Source organism: Symphalangus syndactylus, chromosome 5 (assembly GCF_028878055.3).
Source record: "Symphalangus syndactylus isolate Jambi chromosome 5, NHGRI_mSymSyn1-v2.1_pri, whole genome shotgun sequence".
Classification (NCBI taxonomy): Eukaryota; Metazoa; Chordata; class Mammalia; order Primates; family Hylobatidae; genus Symphalangus; species Symphalangus syndactylus.
The window spans coordinates 129854141-129866425 of NC_072427.2; the positions used below are offsets into that span (position 1 = coordinate 129854141).

The 12285-nt window shown below is 38.0% G+C and overlaps 1 protein-coding gene across 9 annotated transcripts in view; it reads left to right on the forward strand.

Annotated features, from left to right (window-relative positions):
* TTBK2 (tau tubulin kinase 2) overlaps positions 1-12285 on the forward strand; it is a 182920-nt gene that overhangs the window by 101496 nt on the left and 69139 nt on the right. For all 9 annotated transcript variants that reach the window (XM_055278906.2, XM_055278903.2, XM_055278904.2 and 6 more), the window contains 3 exons: positions 5544-5609; positions 10754-10846; positions 11789-11914. In XM_055278906.2, the coding sequence (XP_055134881.1) occupies positions 5544-5609; positions 10754-10846; positions 11789-11914 (285 nt within the window). The remainder of the gene's footprint in view (positions 1-5543; positions 5610-10753; positions 10847-11788; positions 11915-12285) is intronic.

The window sequence follows — 12285 nt, forward strand, 5'->3', positions numbered from 1 at the left end:
AAATATAAATTTCAAATAGGTAATATATTCACGTGATGCAAAAATTAAAGAATTAAAAATGTATCAAAATTAAACACTTATGCTCTTTGAAAGACACTGTTAAGCAAATGAAAAGACAAGTCACAAATGGGGAAAAATATTTGCAGAACGCACATCTGATAAAGGTTTTATATCCAAGATCTGTAAACAACTCAACTCATACAACTCAATAAAAAGAAAACAACACAATAAAAATGGGCTAAAGATTTGAATAGACATTTTATCAAAGAAGAGATACAAATGGCAAATAAGCCTATTAAGAGATGGTCAATATCATTAGTTATTAGGGAAATGCAAATTAAAACCCTGGCAAGAGGCTGGGCACGGTGGCTCACACCTGTAATCCAAGCACTTTGGGAGGCCGAGGCGGGCAGATCACGAGATCAGGAGATTGAGACAATCCTGGCTAACATGGTGAAACCCCATCTCTACTAAAAATACAAAAAATTAGCCGAGCATGGTGGCGGGCACCTGTAGTCCCAGCTACTCGGGAGGCTGAGGCAGGAGAATGGCATGAACCCAGGAGGCGGAGCTTGCAGTGAGCCGAGATCACGCCACTGCACTCCAGCCTGGAGACAGAGTGAGACTCTGTCTCAAAACAAAAAAAAAAAAACAAAAAAAACAAAAAAAAACCCTGGCAAGATACCACTGCCTACCAGGTAGAATGGTTGAAACAGAAACCAGACAATGCTAAGTGCTGACAAGGGACAGAAATCATTGGTTGTCGGAGACTAGGGGTGGGAGGGATTGACTCAAAGGGGCATTAAGGAAACTTGTTGGAGTGATGGAAATATTTGATATCTTAGTTGTGGTGGTAGTTATATGACTTTGTATCAGTCAAAACTCATAGAACTGTGTATACATAAAGTATGAATTTTACTGTAAGTAAATGATGATACCTCAATAATTAAAAGTACAGCAAATTAAACCTGACTTGAAAATAAATTAAAAAGTTAACAGTGAAATAAATCTCCATTTCACCTCTGCCTGTTCCAAATCTACTCATTTCCTATACTGTCTCTGATTCTTCCCCCTATTCCCTACATTCACCTTTAGGTAGCTGTACTGTTATTAGTTTCTTAATATATTCTTCCAGAATTTCTTTATTCACATACAAATACAAATGAACATTCTTATTTTTCCCTTTTTGATTCAAAAGGTAGCATGATATACATTTTGTACCTTTCTTTTTTTTACTTGTCGGTGTATCTAGATGATCTTTCCATGTTGGTATATAGAACTTCCTCATTCTTTTTTTTTTTTTTTTCTTTTAGACAAAGTCTCACTCTGTCACCCAAGCTGTAGTGGAGTGGCACGATCACAGCTCACTACAGCCATGGCTCAGCAGTCCTCCTACCACATCCTCCTAAATAGATGGGGGATTCTCCCATCTCAGCCTCCCAAGTAGCTGGTAGCTGGGGCTATAGGTGTGTGCCACCATGCCCAGCTAATTCTTTAATTCTTTTTTTTTTTTTTTTTTCTTAGAGTTGGGGTCTCACTATGATGTTGCCTGGGCTGGTCTTGAACTCCTGGCCTCAAGTGATCCTCCTGCCTTAGATTCCCAAAATTCTGGAATTATAGCCATGAACTACTGTGCCCGGCCTCCCCCTTTTTTTTTTTTTTTTTTTTTTTTTTGCAGCTTCAGAGTGTATTCCATTATTTGGGCATACTATAATGTATTTAATCAGTGTCTCCTATTGGCAGACATTTAGGTTGCACGAAATCTTTTGCTATCGCAAACACTGATGGTAGTGACTGACTTTGTACATCCACTATTTTTGCACAAATGCAAGTATATCTGTGAGATAGATTTCCAGAAGTGAAATTATGAGACAAAGTGAATATATGCATTTACAATTTTGATAAATATTGCCGAAATGCCATCAATTGAGGAAGTTTCAAGAGATTATTTGTTTCAAGACCCAGTAAAGTGCTGCCTATTCCTAAGACTTGTCCTTCCTCCCTCTTACTGCATGGAACTAATCCTGACCTCTGCCTAGTGTTTATATTTCATTGTGCTTCACTAATGATATTCATTATAATCTGCTTTAAATTGGAATCATTTGCATATGTGGCTGTTTTTCCCCAATTGCGTTTGAGTTGTCTTTACTACATTAAATAAGGTGATTGAATTTCCTTGATATGACATTATTTCTTTTTCTTATTAGAATTAGATGAGATATGCAAACTGGTATTACTTCTTTGACTATGTCAAGATTTCTCTAAACAGCTGATTTCTCTTTATCTCTATTTCAGCCTTTCTATGGCAGACATAAGGTCAGAGCCAGGCCAGGGAAACTCTTAAGTAGAAAGAGTCTCTTGGGCTTGTCTTGGCTAGAATCCATCAGGGAGAAGTCTAGATGCCCAATCAACTGTGGACTAGGCTGCAGAATGTGATAATAAGTCTGGAGATTTTCATTCTGACAGTTACTGGAATGAAAATAATTGGGCAAAATTACATAACGCACAAAAAATTCTATGTTAGCTGAAGGCTCATTGTCAGGTAATGAATAAAAGTACAACCTCTGAAATGTTATTTACCAAAAAAGATTCATAGTAGACTTCCATATGTTCTCTTAGACATTTTTCTTCTAAAAAGAGAACTCTCCAACCTTAGTTCCATCAATCAAATTGAGAATATTAGGTATTCCTGTTAATCATGATGTCTTAGGAAAATATTGAGATCCACTGACTATGATTGTCAATGAATGGCAGCTAAGAAAATAATGGGGATTTTTTTAAAGATTGCAGGAACTTTTAATTACTGAGACTTGCCATTAAATAGAAAATATTTTAAAATAGTTGTCTTAAAAACCAAACAAAAGTAAAGGGAAAGAGAGTATTTAATGAAGAAAGAAATGAAATAGCTAACTTGATTAAACATAGATTATAAAAATGAGCAAGTGGAGGAAGAACACATAGATTGTTTATCCTATGCAATAACATATGACCAAATTATTCTGGTAAGGATTTTTTTCTTTTTTCTTTTTTTCTTTTTTTTTGAGACAGAGTATCACTCTGTCGCCTGGCTAATTTTTGTATTTTTAGTAGAGATGGGGTTTCACCATGTTGGTCAGGATGGTCTCGATCTCTTGACCTTGTGATCTGCCCACCCCAGCCTCCCAAAGTGCTGGGGTTACAGGCGTGAGCCACTGCACCTGGCCAGGATTTTTTAAATAACATTTACTATCTTTTCTGACTACAAAAGTAATACATGTTAATTGAAAAAAATTTGAGGTTACTTAAGAAAAAAAACCCAAAAATTATACTAATGAAAAGTGTGTCTATGATCATTTTCAATTTTGGCAGTTTTCATATTGGGCTACGGTGCCACCCACGAATCGTCAGGGTACTGACTTGATTCTTGTGGAGCAGTAGAATGGAGACAATGTTTGTTTGTTTGTTTTGTTTTTTGGTTTTTTTTTTGAGACGGAGTCTCGCTCTGTCGCCCAGGCTGGAGTGCAGTGGCGCGATCTCCATTCGCTTTAAGCTCCACCTCCCAGGTTCATGCCATTCTCCTGCCTCTGCCTCCTGAGTAGCTGGGACCACAGGCGCCTGCCACCACACTTGGCTAATTTTTTTGTATTTTTAGTAGAGACGGGGTTTCACTGTGTTAGCCAGGATGGTCTCGATCTTCTGACCTCGTGATCCGCCCGCCTCAGCCTCCCAAAGTGCTGGGATTACAGGCGTGAGCCACCACGCCCAGCCGAATGGAGACAATGTTGAAAGACCTTAGTTAATGCTCGGTTTTATTATTTACTGATTTTTGTGTCCTTAGACAAGTTACATACCTCTCAGAGCCTATATATTTGTAAAATGAGCAAGACAAAGACCTCGCCCTCACAGAGTTTATATTCTATGTACTAAAAGAAGACAGGCAGTAAACAAATTAAAATAGATTAGCCCTATGTGGTGGCACATTCCAGTAGTTCCAGCTACTTGAGAGGCTGAGGCAGGAGGATCACTTGAGCCCAGGAATTTGAGGCTGCTGTGAACTATGATTATACCACTGCACTACAGCCTGGGCTACAGAGCAAGACCTCATCTCTTAAAAAAATTAAAATCTAAACAAATGGGCAATAAACAGAATAAGAATATAAATAAAATTGATTTGGGGGTAGTAAAGCTGTTATAAGAAAGAAAGCAGAGTAAAAGAATAGAGTGGCACTACAGATGGGGGGAGCAGTATTTTAGATTAGAATGATTAAGGAAAGTTTCTCTGAGGAGGGACATGTGAGCAGAAGCCTTACAATGGAGTAGAAGAGCTAGCCATTGGAGGGATTCAAGGAGCTGGCATTCCAACTGGAGAGAATTGTGTGCACCTGGAGATGAATTCACAATAGTGACATGTGACCTAGGTGCTTGTTTCTCAAAGTATGATCCCCGGACTGTCATTGGAATCCACTCAAGCCTGTTAGGAATGCAGAATCTCAGTCTCCTTCTCAGAATTGCTAAACCACAACCGGTATTTTTTTTTTTTTTTTTTTTTTGAGACGGAGTCTCGCTGTCGCCCAGGCTGGAGTGCTGTGGTGCGATCTCGGCTCACTGCAGGCTCCGCCCCCGGGGGTTCACGCCATTCTCTTGGCTCAGCCTCCCGAGTAGCTGGGACTACAGGTGACCGCCACCTCGCCTGGCTAATTTTTTGTATTTTTAGTAGAGATGGGGTTTCACCGTGTTAGCCAGGATGGTCTCGATCTCCTGACCTCGTGATCCGCCCACCTCAGCCTCCCAAAGTGCTGGGATTACAGGCGTGAGCCACCGTGCCCAGCCATGTGTGTGCACTGTTTTGAGCTAAAACCAAAATTGGTCATAAAAGAAACCAAGGTAAATCCATTGTGGAAGGAGACAAATGCCAGATCATGAGAAGTCTCGTAGGCTAAGTAAAAAGCTTGGACTTTATTCTAAGTTGAGTTCTCTGAGGACTAGGATCATGTATTTTTCATGTTGGTGTTATTTCTAGTATGTGGCACATACTAAGCACCCGATAACTTGAATTTTTAATACATGAATTGCATATGAAGGTAGGGTACAAGTTGCCACCACCTTTGAATTGAGTTTGAATGAAATAGCCAAGATATGAAGAGCTTGGTATCTCAGGTTTACTTAGTGATTCCTCACCATCTAAATATATTTATTTGTATCCAGAACCTGAATACTAATATATATACTATGATACTTACCATGATTATGGGTATATGAAAGCATTTAATGTTTTCTAATATACAGAATTGTATAGATGTCATAAATGCCTCTGTATTTTAAAATGTAGGTAGGAAAAAAACTGGACTGAAAATTAAAATTTTATCAGCGTTTTTTTTTAAAAGATGTGATTTAGAGATAATCTCTCTAGTTTCTTGTAATTTCATAGTTAAAAGTTAGAAATTAAATAGTATTTTATTGTGACAATAAAGGACATGTTTCTTCCATTTACTTCATGGTTCAAGTGTGCTGAATGTATTGCTGTTTGAAGCTCATTTATTATTCTTTGCATGGCTTTGTTGTAGCCTCGAGCTGTGGCAGGCTTTCGAGGGACAGTTCGTTATGCATCAATCAACGCACATCGGAACAGGGTAGGTATATGAACTAGAGTCATATCTGTATAAGTATGCTAAGAGCTTAAATCAGATTGACTTCTTTTTTATTTTATTATTATTTTATATATATATATTTTTTCAAGACAGAGTCTTGCACTGTTGCCCAGGCTGGAGTGCAGTGGCCCGATCTGGGCTCACTGCAACCTCTGCCTCCTGGGTTCCAGTTATTCTCCTGCCTCAGCCTCCCTAGTAGCTGGAATTACAGGTGCCCACCACCACGCCCAGCTACTTTTTTGTATTTTTAGTAGAGAGTGTTTTACTATGTTGGCCAGGCTAGTCTCAAACTCCTGGCCTCATGATCGCCTGCCTCCGCCTCCCAAAGTGAGATTGACTTCTTTATAAAGTACAAAGATATGGAAAGTGCTTGAGAGTTGAGGATCCCTTTAATAGCTACAAAGTTGCTTGGAATGTTCGTCCTAATTTATTCTTGCGTGGCATTAATGATAACGGAATTGGTAATACTAATGCACGGTATAGTGTATCGTGGATAATAAATATGTGCAGGTGCTTGGAAAATAAAATTGGATTTTCCAGAAAAGACAGTAGCTAAGTATATTTATGTCTATGGGAAATCTGTGTCCTTAATTAGATATAAGTATTAACAAATTTAATATAGAGGTTTGGGAGGCTGAGGTGGGCAGATCACAAGGTCAGGAGTTCGAGACCAGCCTGGCCAGCATAGTGAAACCCCATCTCTACTAAAAATACAAAAATTAGCTGGGCATGGTGGCATGTGCCTGTAGTCTCAGCTACTCGGGAGGCTGAGGCAAAAGAATCACTTGAACCCGGGAGGTGAAGGTTGTAGTAAGCTGAGATCGTGCCACTGCACTCCAGCCTGGGCAACAGAGCAAGACTCTGTCTCAAAAAAAAAAAATGTATGTATATATTTATTTTTTAAATATATATATTTATATATAGAGAGAGAATTTAGAAGAGATTGAACATCTCTTCCAAATTTGAGACAGAGCAAGACTCTGTCTCAAAAAATATATATATACATATACATTTTTAATGTATATGTATATATATAGAGAAAGAGAATTTGGAAGAGATTGAACATCTGTGTACTATTTCAAGAAATTATTTGGGAATATAATACTATCAATACCTAATGAAATGTGGGAGTCATCATTTTATCTGTAATATGTATCTAATCTGTGAGATCCCTCTCCCCACCAAACCTTTTGTTTTCATGGAGATTTCAAGTGCAGACAATTTAAAAATGTTCGTTTTAGTAAATTATCCCTTTCCTCTTGGGTTAAATTTTAAAAATATCTCCCCTCACCCCCTTACTTTGGTCCCTTTGTTCTGCGCTGACTTTTTCCCCTTCATCCCGAACCTTATGAGTAGGAAAACTGGGCATTTTTGTGGATTATCAATCCTTTAACTTTTTTAAATGGAGTTGAGAAACTGAGCAAGTGATTCCTTGATAAAATAGGGAGAAAAGTATTTTTTGTTGATTCTTTTCTTTACCTTGTTCCTGTTCTGATAAGCCAAAATGAGAACTTGACCAATATATGATAGGAAGAGTATACTGTGGTCTTAAATGCTGTGCTGCAGTTAATTTGGCTTCTTATGGCGTGATTATAAATTGAAAATAGTAAAGCTATTTTTCTCGGTGTGTAGCACTCTGCCAAGCATTTAAACTCATTTGGTTTGATTCAGTGTTGCTTTATTTTATGATATCTAGTCATTTACCTTGCCTTGAAAAGAAGCTGTCTTCTTTTCCTGGTAGATTCTTATAAAAGTTTGGAAATACTAGGTTTTCCAATTAATTTTATTAAAGAATTATGTCAACATTGGAATCTGTGAAAATACATTATTTTTAAGATAAACATAAGTATTTTCAGAGACTATAATAGCTACATAAGCATTTTCAAAATAGCTAATAGAGACTACGTACTTTTACTGTTTTAATTTAGACAGTGGCGATTTCTTCTAAAAGCCTTTCCAGCACAGTGTCCTCTAACGGTTACTTTGATAACTTGCTTATTTGTTACTCATCTAACCTTGTAGAGGAATTTGATAGTATATAACAGTGGTTCTTAACCCTCTTTTCTGCTGCCAGCACACCTGAGGGGTAGAATGCTTTTACTCAGTAACATAGTTCACGATTGTTAGTTTGTGAGGTGATGCAGGAGTGCAGCTCTTGGAACTTCCAGAGTTGCTTGTCTAATCTTAAAAGGTTTCCCAGCTAATTCTAACATGCTTCTTTTTTCCATACTCTGAAACCCTGATTTGATAATATCTAAAAATAATACACTCTATTTCTCTTTTTCTAGTTCCTTAAACTTTACTTTTTAGAGACAGGGTCTTGTTCTGTTGCCCAGGGTGGAGTGTAGTGGCAGGATCATAGCTTACTATAACCTTGAACTCCTGGGCTCAAGCAATCTTCTCGCTTCAGCCTTCTCAGTAGCTAGGACCACAGGTGCACACCACTGTACCTGGCTAATTTTTTAATTTTTCATATTAACAGTCTTGCTGTGTTGCCCAAGCTGGTCTCAAACTCGTGGCCTCAAGCAGTCTTCTAGCCTTGGCCCCCGAAAGTGCTGGGATTACATGCATGAGCCACCATGCCTTGCCAAATCTTAAAGTTTTAACATAAATAATTCTTAAATAATACAAGGACTTTTAAAAACACTTGAGCCCGGCCAACATGGTGAAACCCCGTATCTACTAAAAATATAAAAATTAGCTGGGTGTGGTGGCGGGCACCTGTAATCTCAGCTACTAGGGAGGCTGAGGCAGGAGAATTGCTGGAACCTGGGAAGCGGAGGTTGCAGTGAGCTGATAGTGCCCCATTGCACTCCAGCCCTGGCTGACGACAACGAGACTCTGTCTCAAAAAACAAACAAAACAAAAAACAAAACAAAAAAACACTTGAACTCTGTCATACTGTCTTATTGTTGTTTTACATTTTAATTTTGTTAATACTTATCTCAATACTTTGAAAAAATTACTTTCTTCTGCTTCTTGGGTCACTGTTGAGAACCTTTGTCACTTTATTTAATTGTTGTTACATTTTTTTTTTTTTAAGAGACGGAGTCCTGCTCTCTTGCCCTCTCTCGCCCAGGCTGGAGTGCAATGGCATGATCTTGGCTAACTGCAACCTCTGCCTCCTGGGTTCTAGCAATTCTCCTGCCTCAGCCTCCTGAGTAGCTGGGATTACAGACATACGCTGCCATGCCCAGCTAATTTTTTTTAATTTTTTAATAGAGATGGGGTTTCACCGTGTTGCCCAGGCTGGTCTCGAACTCCTGAGCTCAGGCAATCCACCAGCTTCAGCCTCCCAAAGTGCTAGGATTACAGGTGTAAGCCACCGTGCTCGGCCTTAATTTGTCCTTTTTAAAGTTTTATTTTATTTTTTATTTTTTGGGAGAGTCTTGCTCTGTTGCCCAGGCTGGAGTATACTGGTATGATCTTGGCTCACTGCAGTCTCAACCTCGTGGGCTCAAGCAGTCCTCCCACCTCAGCCTCCTGTGTAGCTGGGACCACAGGCATACACCACCACACCTGGCTAATTTTTGTATTTTTTGTAGAGACGGCACTTTGCCATGTTGCCCAGGCTAGTCTCAAACTCCTGAGCTCAAGCAATTCACCTGTCTTGGCCTCCCAAAGTGCTGGGATTACAGGCATGGAGCAACCGTGCCTAACCAATTTGTCCTTTTTATTTGAATACTTTTGGTATCTTCTCTGTCTTTGGAGTCCTGCATTCAAATGTGCCTAGGTGTGGGTTTTTAAATATTTATCTGTTTGGGATTTGATGTGTTTCCTAACCAAAATGTTCATGTCTTTCCTTGATTCTGGAAGATTCTCATATTCCCTTTTTCCCTTTCTCTTTATAGCCTTTTTCCCAGATCACCAAATTGATACTTTAGACTTTCTTAGATTTTCTTATTCTGTCCTTTGTGCTGCCTCTGAAGTTCACTACTGGATTCTCTAATTCTTTGTGTCTCTGTGCTGCATTCTAGATAATTTCTTCAGATCTGTTTTCCAATTGATTTTTTTCTGCTGTGTTTGATCAGCTTTTAAACCTGCCCATTGAGTTTTAAATTTCTATAATTGTGCTTTTTATTTCTAGATGTTCTTTTTAGTCATTTTTCAAATCTGGTTGGGTTTTGGTTGGTTTTTATTGAATATAGTTCTTTTCTGATGACTGATTCCATTTTTCATTTTAACATTTTAAACATTCTTCGTACCCTATAATTCCATTTATGAAATCCTGGGATACTTTTTCTACTGTTTGTAGCTTCTTTTGACATTAGCTTATTAATATACTTTATAAATTTGAATAATGAACATATGTTTGGTGAGGCTTTTTCTATAGCACTTCTATGAGGTCTGAATTCAGGGATGTATTTATCCTGAGAGGATAAATTTGCTTCTGTCATTCCTGCAGGGCATGATCACCCAGAAGTTAATTTCAAGTTAATTTCTAGGCTTGGTTTTTCAGACCACATGGGTATATATTTAACCCCCAAATCTAAATGAGGGACAGGCCTGTGGTAACAAATTCCCAGGACAATTTTTTTAAAACTCATTTTTTTCTTTTGATAGCAGTTCAATTTTACAGAAAACAATTATTACAGTGTAATGTGCACACCAAATAACTGCAATACGGATGTAACCCTTTTAGGGCCCTAGCTATATGGTGGGGGTGGGGTGTATCTCAGTTACAACTCATGTCCTGTGTAGGCCCAAAGCCTTTATGCCTGTCCCCTTCCTGGTTGATAAACTCATGACAGATGCCCCCACAGCAGCCAAAACTTGAGCATCAGCTTGCTTCCCTTATTTCCACCTTTTAAAAAATAGCTTTTAAGAGTTCTCTTTCTTCTAAATGAACACATTAACTAATGGGCTGTTATATTACTTCCAGCATTTCTATGTTTTGGGGTGTCCTTTGTTTCAAAAAGTTTTTCAATTTGTATATTCTGCCATATAGATTGCTATATAGCTATGTAAATTTATATATATATATATATTTACCATATAATTTTTTGGGAAATAAATTTACATTTTTAGCCTAATAAGGTGAAACAAAATGGTTAGACCTTGAACAATGTAATGTACTCACAAGTAATAGTAATGTTATGTGACTGGATTCTGTTTTGTTTATGAAGGAAATGGGAAGACATGATGACCTTTGGTCCTTATTCTACATGTTGGTGGAGTTTGTGGTTGGTCAGCTGCCCTGGAGAAAAATAAAGGACAAGGTAATTTTGGGAATGGAGATGTCAATTTTGGTAGAAGAAATAAAAATTTCTCCTGAATAAACATTTTTGTTGAAAATATACTTATGTATAAGACTTAAAATCTACAAGCATTTTCACTATATCCCAATATATATATTTTTCTGTGTGAGCTGACATTAGAGATCAAATTAATGTTAGGAGATTTTTCTGTGTATGTGGAGAATAGATACTAATTGCTTCTGATTAATTTATAGCCCTCCCTCTTAGCTTTTAATTTTATTAGTTCTCCCCTTTGTTTTTGTAAGTCAAGCTTTTAGTTTTTGATTGTCACATTATGTTGTTTGATTTAGAAAACTGTAAACACGTGTTGATAAAGAAAAGTAGATCAGATTTAAGATAAATTATTTTGAGATGGGTGCAATGGCTCACATCTATGATCCTAGCACCTTGAGAGACTGAGGCAAGAGGATCACTTGAGCCCAAAAATTCGAGACCAGGCTGGATAACATAGCGAGACCCCCATCTTTACAAAAAACTTTTAAAAATTACCTGGGCATGGTGGCATGTGCCTATAGTCCCAGCTACTTGGGAAGCTGAGGCAGGAGGATCACTTGAGTCTCAAAGGTCGAGGCTGCAGTGAGTTGTGATCATGCCATTGCACTTCAGCCTGGGTGACAGAGCAAGACCCTGTCTCAGAAAACTAAATAAATAAATTACTTATTTTGGGGACTATCAATACACTGATGCAGAACTCTGTGCTACTTGTTTGGTTCTGCATTATAGTTTTTTTCCGCTTTAAAACACTGTACATTAAGCTGTTAGTAAGAGCTCAGTTCTTGCTTTATACTTAATTACCCACTATCTCATTCCCTAGTACGTACCCTTGAGACGGTTACTGAGGGGCTCTTAATGCCTAACCGCCAAGAGAAATTGACTATAGCTCTTTTTCTCTTTACTTCCCAGGAGCAAGTAGGATCTATTAAGGAGAGATATGACCACAGGCTCATGTTGAAACATCTCCCACCAGAATTCAGCATCTTTCTAGACCATATCTCTTCTTTGGATTATTTTACAAAACCAGACTACCAGGTAACCATCTTTGTGAGTTCTGTGGGTTAGTTATTTTCTCTCTTAGTCTCTGCTTTCACTCATTGTAGCTTTGAAGGTGTTATAAATGAGTAGGGGAGGTCCTTAGAATAAGACTGTTTTAATACATCCTGAGAAACATGGTGAAATTAACTTATGATGAGAGTGTCAGTGTGTGTGTTTTGTGTTTCATCCCTCTGGATAGACTTAACTTCATTAGAGTTTTAGGTTTATTCATCTTGTGACAGATTTTACTGTTCCTGCATGATTCATTCGGCATATAGAACTGCTGATAGTTGAAATTATGTAAATTCTATAGCTAATTTGTTGATCAGAAGGAAATGTCCAACTAGGTAATGCATCTGTCAAGGGTT